This window comes from Babylonia areolata, chromosome 6 (genome assembly GCF_041734735.1).
Source record: "Babylonia areolata isolate BAREFJ2019XMU chromosome 6, ASM4173473v1, whole genome shotgun sequence".
In the NCBI taxonomy this organism is placed as follows: domain Eukaryota; kingdom Metazoa; phylum Mollusca; class Gastropoda; order Neogastropoda; family Buccinidae; genus Babylonia; species Babylonia areolata.
In genome coordinates, this window is record NC_134881.1 from 50,876,523 (window position 1) to 50,883,197 (window position 6,675).

Below are 6,675 nucleotides of genomic sequence, written 5' to 3' on the forward strand. Positions count from 1 at the left end.
CCACTTCCCCCCATCTTCAGCCCCCTCACCCCCGTCCCCCCCATCTTCAGCCCCCTCACCCCCGTCCCCCCATCTTCAGCCCCCTCACCCCCGTCCCCCCATCTTCAGCCCCCTCACCCCCGTCCCCCCACTTCCCCCCATCTTCAGCCCCCTCACCCCCGTCCCCCACTTCCCCCCATCTTCAGCCCCCTCACCCCCGTCCCCCACTTCCCCCCATCTTCAGCCCCCTCACCCCCGTCCCCCCACTTCCCCCCATCTTCAGCCCCCTCACCCCCGTCCCCCCATCTTCAGCCCCCTCACCCCCGTCCCCCCCATCTTCAGCCCCCTCACCCCCGTCCCCCCATCTTCAGCCCCCTCACCCCCGTCCCCCCCATCTTCAGCCCCCTCACCCCCGTCCCCCCACTTCCCCCCATCTTCAGCCCCCTCACCCCCGTCCCCCACTTCCCCCCATCTTCATCCCCCTCACCCCCGTCCTCCCCATCTTCAGCCCCCTCACCCCCGTCCCCCCATCTTCAGCCCCCTCACCCCCGTCCCCCCCATCTTCAACCCCCTCACCCCCGTCCCCCCATCTTCAGCCCCCTCCCCCCCGTCCCCCCCATCTTCAGCCCCCTCACCCCCGTCCCCCCATCTTCAGCCCCCTCACCCCCGTCCCCCCCATCTTCAGCCCCCTCACCCCCGTCCCCCCCATCTTCAGCCCCCTCACCCCCGTCCCCCACTTCCCCCCATCTTCAGCCCCCTCACCCCCGTCCCCCCACTTCCCCCCATCTTCAGCCCCCCTCACTCCCATCTTCAGCCCCCCTCACCCCCGTCCCCCCCATCTTCAGCCCCCTCACCCCCGTCCCCCACTTCCCCCCATCTTCAGCCCCCCTCACCCCCGTCCCCCCCATCTTCAGCCCCCTCACCCCCGTCCCCCCCATCTTCAGCCCCCTCACCCCCGTCCCCCCCATCTTCAGCCCCCTCACCCCCGTCCCCCCCATCTTCAGCCCCCTCACCCCCGTCCCCCACATCTTCAGCCCCCCTCACCCCCGTCCCCCCCATCTTCAGCCCTCTCACCCCCGTCCCCCACTTCCCCCCATCTTCAGCCCCCTCACCCCCGTCCCCCCACTTCCCCCCATCTTCAGCCCCCTCACCCCCGTCCCCCCACTTCCCCCCATCTTCAGCCCCCCTCACCCCCGCCCGCCACTTCCCCCCATCTTCAGCCCCCCTCAACCCCTTCCCCCCACTCCCCCCAACCTTCAGCCCCCCTCCCCCCACACCCCCACTCTCCTATTGTTTCTCTTCCCCTGCTTCTTCTTCTTGTAACCCCCACCCCCACCCCCCAAAAAACCCCAATCTGTTTCTATTTCTCCTTAACTACACTATTTTGCTTATGTTCCAGGCTAGAAATGTGAACTCAGCACGCCTGAATCCGACAGACGATTCCGCTTTTGTCACTGCTGATGGCCACACAAGAGCCTGTGAATACAGCGACGGAGTCTAAACTGGAAGGAAATAAAGTCTCGAATATTTCATTCCACTTTTGTTTCAGATTCAGTCATACACACACACACACACACACACACACACACACACACACACACACACACACACACACACACACACACATGCACACCACATACACATTCACAAACACACTCATGCACCCACCACCCACTCATTCCCACCGACCACCCACACACATACACTGGTGCACAAAACAAGTCAAAAGAAAGTATTCCTTCTCGCTTCCTGGAATCTTTATTGGCAGGTTTCTTTTGGTAAACCTTTATGTTGCTTAGTTACGATCTGTTGGTCATGACCGAACAGGAGATGAAAAAAAACACCAAAGCGAGTTATATTATCTTAAACCAAAAAAAAAGAAAGAAAAAAAGAAGAAGCAAAATGGGCGACAGAAGCGTGATGCCTGCAGGACAGTGGACAGTTCAGGCACAGAAGTCCTGGCACTCCTTCAGGGAGCTGAACCTGTTGCTGTTTCCGCCACAGCCTCCGTAGATGAACTGCTCGCAAGCTTGTTTCTCGGTGTTGTAGAAATACATGGGCATGTAAGCCATGCACATACCTGACTCTGACGGCATCAGGCATACACTCTCTGGAATAAAAGTGATAGTGATAACATTAGCGATCATCAGCATCCTCCTTCTCCTCCTCCTTCTCATCATCATCACCATCATCGCTACCACTACCGTACCATTACCATAATGATCATAATCTCATCTTTGTACAAGAAGAAATAAATTCAAGTAGAATGCAAGCAAAACAACAACAGTTACAACGGCGTCAACAGCAACAACAACAACCGAATAACAACAACAACCATGACGATCATGAACCACTTCTTCATTGTCATCATCATTATCGACATCACCATCGCCACCGTAACTACTTATTATCATGCACCATTATCATCGTCATCATCTCACATCATCTCATAATCGGGAAGAAAGAGAGTTAAAACGTAAAAGAACCCACGGCAACAAAAGGATTGTTCCTGGCAAAATTCTGTAGAAAAATCCACTTCGATAGGAAAAGCAAATAAAACCGCACGTAGGAAAAAATACAAAAAAAAAAATGGGTGGCGCTGTAGTGTAGCGACGTGCTCTCCCTGGAGAGAGCAGCCCGAATTTCACACAGAGAAATCTGTCGTGATAAAAAGAAATACAAATACAAATACAAATAAATCCAGTGGAACAGAAGCATGACTGTTCAAAAAGGGTCAGCCACAGCAGTATGACTCACTGTTCACAAAGGGTCAGCCACAGCAGTATGACTCACTGTTCACAAAGGGTCAGCCACAGCAGTATGACTCACTGTTCACAAAGGGTCAGCCACAGCAGTATGACTCACTGTTCACAGAGGGTCAGCCACAGCAGTATGACTCACTGACTGTTCAGAAAGGGTCAGCCACAGCAGTATGACTCACTGTTCACAAAGGGTCAGCGACAGCAGTATGACTCACTGACTGTTCAGAAAGGGTCAGCGACAGCAGTATGACTCACTGACTGTTCACAAAGGGTCAGCCACAGCAGTATGACTCACTGTTCACAAAGGGTCAGCGACAGCAGTATGACTCACTGTTCAGAAAGGGTCAGCGACAGCAGTATGACTCACTGACTGTTCACAAAGGGTCATCCACATCAGTATGACTCACTGTTCACAGAGGGTCAGCGACAGCAGTATGACTCACTGTTCAGAAAGGGTCAGCGACAGCAGTATGACTCACTGTTCACAAAGGGTCAGCGACAGCAGTATGACTCACTGTTCAGAAAGGGTCAGCGACAGCAGTATGACTCACTGACTGTTCACAAAGGGTCAGCCACAGCAGTATGACTCACTGACTGTTCACAAAGGGTCAGCCACAGCAGTATGACTCACTGTTCACAAAGGGTCAGCGACAGCAGTATGACTCACTGTTCAGAAAGGGTCAGCGACAGCAGTATGACTCACTGACTGTTCACAAAGGGTCAGCCACAGCAGTATGACTCACTGACTGTTCACAGAGGGTCAGCCACAGCAGTATGACTCACTGTTCACAAAGGGTCAGCGACAGCAGTATGACTCACTGACTGTTCACAAAGGGTCATCCAAGGCAGTATGACTCGCTGACTGTTCACAGAGGGTCAGCCACAGCAGTATGACTCACTGACTTCACAAAGGGTCAGCCACAGCAGTATGACTCACTGACTGTTCAGAAAGGGTCAGCCACACCAGTATGACTCACTGTTCACAAAGGGTCAGCCACAGCAGTATGACTCACTGACTGTTCACAAAGGATCAGCCACAGCAGTATGACTCACTGTTCACAAAGGGTCAGCCACAGCAGTATGACTCACTGTTCACAAAGGATCAGCCACAGCAGTATGACTCACTGTTCACAAAGGGTCAGCCACAGCAGTATGACTCACTGTTCACAAAGGGTCAGCCACAGCAGTATGACTCACTGTTCACAAAGGGTCAGCCACAGCAGTATGACTCACTGACTGTTCACAAAGGGTCAGCCACAGCAGTATGACTCACTGTTCACAAAGGGTCAGCCACAGCAGTATGACTCACTGTTCACAAAGGGTCAGCCACAGTCACAGAGCTGTCAGCGTCAAGGACTGGCCACACAAATGATGTATGTTCCAGGTACGTGGTAGTGGAACGGTTAAGAGGCGTGTCTGCCAATACAGTGTGTTTGAGGGTCCGGGTCCGAACCCTGGTCACCCAGGTCTGGGAAAGCAAAAGTGGGCGTCTAGTCAGTCCATCGGTTGACAGGATCAACCAAGGCCCCGTGTGTAGCACGTACTGACAGAGAACTCATGGCGAGAAAAGTGTTAGTCCTCTGGATGGAAAAATTCTGTCAATGAAGACCGCACAGATCGGTACACAGATATATAAGCATACACTGACTCAAGGCCTGACTAAGCGCGTTGAGTTATGCTGCTGTCAGGTGGCTGCCTGGCGTATGTGGATTTGCTCGAACGCAGTGACGCCTCCTCCAGAAACTGAAACAAGATCTTCCCCTCTCCCTCCCCCCCTCTCTCTCCCTCCCTCCCCCTTTCTCTTACACACACGCGCGCACACACACACACACACACACACACACACACACAAACACAGACCTAGCAGATGGACATACCTTTGTCCAAGCAGGCTTCCTGACACTCCTTCACGGAGTCGAACCTGTTGCCGTTGCCGCCACAGCCTCCGTAGACAAACTGCTGGCACACTCCCGTTTTAGCGTTGAAGAAAAACTTGGGGAAATAACCCTTGCAGCGCCCCATGTCTGAGGACATCTGGCACACGTTGTCTGTAAGGATTGTAGTCACAGGAACACACACACACACACACACACACAAGAAATGCATTATGCCCCATTGTGTGTGTTTGTGTGGGTGAGTGTGTGAGTGTGAAAGAGAGACAGACACACAAAGAGAGAGAGAGAGAGAGAGAGAGAGAGAGGGGACACAAAGGGACAGAAAAAAACAGAGAGAGACAGAGAGAGAGAGAGAGACAGAGACTGTGTATTCTACACACACACACACACACACACACACACACAAGAAATGCATTATGCCCCATCGTTGATGTCAAACAGCACCTCTAAACAATGAAACAAGTGAGATGTATTTTTCATAGTTTTTCTTTCCTCGTGGCGTCAGATCAATCATGGGGAAATGTCTGACATATAAAAACAGGACGGGCAGTCTGAAACAACGTGCTTCCAACTACCACAGTGTGTCCAAATTACAAACGGTTTTCTGCTCCTGAAAGTTAGTTCTGGGATGGGATGGTCCCAGAACCGCCACTGACAACAGACAGTTTCTTAACTACTCTAACTGCCTGCAGCATTGACAGATGCTAGCCTCCCTACCCCCCCTGTCACACACCCTTATTCCCCTCTACAACAATACCCCCTTCCCTACTGGGAAACACTTTTTGGGGAAGGAAGTTACAGGGAACAGTACAGTTTGCAGACCGGTTAACTCTTTCACCGCCAGTCAATTTAGAGTACAACATTTCCTTGTTGTATAAACACAGAAAAAAAACAGTGGCTAAGAATAGCTGGGGATTCCCCCTGCGATGTATAGAAACTATGGCCTATCCTTCCACCGAACACTAAGAGCAGTAGGTTCAATGAATGGTCACCTTTCAGTGACATGGGTCCTCTACCACGCCTGTGCATAAATGCGAGCTTGGCGGTGAAAGAGTAAAATCCTTAATTTGAGGGATCAACATCAGTCTTTTTTCGACGTGAATGTTTTTCACGTTATCACAAAGAGACGTTCCACAATCAATCTGAGCTCAGCTGGAAACAAAAGAAAGGACATTCATCTGTTTCTTTGGGTTTTTTTTTGTTTGTTTTTTTTTCCCCAGTCTTTTTCGTTCACCCTGTTTTTTTCTGATCTACCCGCTATGCCTGCACACTGAACAGATCAGAACTTTTCTGATCTATCCGCTATGCCTGCATACTGAACAATTGATCAGAACGTTTCTGATCTACCCGCTATACCTGCACACTGAACAGATCAGAACTTTTCTGATCTACCCGCTATGCCTGCACACTGAACAGATCAGAACTTTTCTGATCTACCCGCTATGCCTGCATACTGAACAATTAATCAGAACTTTTCTGATCTACCCGCTATGCCTGCACACTGAACAATTAATCAGAACTTTTCTGATCTACCCGCTATGCCTGCACACTGAACAATTAATCAGAACTTTTCTGATCTATCCGCTATGCCTGCACACTCAACAAATCAGAACTTTTCTGATCTACCCGCTATGCCTGCACACTCAACAAATCAGAACTTCCGACGACCAGTTGCATGGGAAGTGTCGGTCCTTAGCTGTGATTCTCGGCAAAGTGAAGGAAAAAAGGCTGACGAACAGGTAAATGTCCATGTTTCCAACTGACCTCCGACTGACTGTGGAACGCACCTTGCATAATGATATGATGAAACTTCACGTAAAAACAGAAACACTCACAACTCATAGGATTTCACCTGTAGACCTTACCTGCTGCGGCACAGACGGCCAGAAGCAGAAGAGTGGCAAAGCGAAGGCCTTCCATGGTTCACAAGGAAATCGGAAAAGAGAAGGTGAGGACACGACTGAACCAGCTATTCCAGAGGGGCTGCGGCGACGACTGGTGACTGCACTGGTCCCAGGGCCTTCTTTTTATGGACAATG

At 51.5% G+C, this 6,675-nt stretch overlaps 2 protein-coding genes across 2 annotated transcripts in view; one reads left to right on the plus strand and one right to left on the minus strand.

Moving 5' to 3' along the window:
- The window catches only part of LOC143283128 (low affinity immunoglobulin epsilon Fc receptor-like), a 6,757-nt gene extending 5,246 nt beyond the window's left edge, over positions 1-1,511 (plus strand). The window contains exon 5 of the mRNA XM_076589269.1: positions 1,379-1,511. Coding sequence (XP_076445384.1) covers positions 1,379-1,391 — 13 coding nt within the window. The 3' untranslated portion in view covers positions 1,392-1,511. The remainder of the gene's footprint in view (positions 1-1,378) is intronic.
- A 207-nt stretch (positions 1,512-1,718) lies between these two features.
- On the minus strand, positions 1,719-6,675 carry LOC143283129 (actinia tenebrosa protease inhibitors-like). Its single transcript, XM_076589270.1, has 3 exons — positions 6,502-6,675; positions 4,619-4,789; positions 1,719-2,089 (listed from the first exon to the last, which is right to left on the minus strand). Exons 1-3 carry the CDS (start codon positions 6,554-6,556, stop codon positions 1,923-1,925), a joined length of 393 nt encoding a protein of 130 aa, XP_076445385.1. The 5' UTR covers positions 6,557-6,675; the 3' UTR covers positions 1,719-1,922.

What these genes read in the sequence shown, in the direction of transcription:
- LOC143283129 (XM_076589270.1), bottom strand. Translation starts at nt 6,556, where the DNA reads ATGGAAGGCCTTCGCTTTGCCACTCTTCTGCTTCTGGCCGTCTGTGCC. An exon ending in GGCCGTCTGTGCCGCAGCAG is followed by an intron (nt 4,790 to 6,501) that starts GTAAGGTCTACA and finishes CAATCCTTACAG; the next exon opens with ACAACGTGTGCCAGATGTCC. An exon ending in GGAAGCCTGCTTGGACAAAG is followed by an intron (nt 2,090 to 4,618) that starts GTATGTCCATCT and finishes CTTTTATTCCAG; the next exon opens with AGAGTGTATGCCTGATGCCG.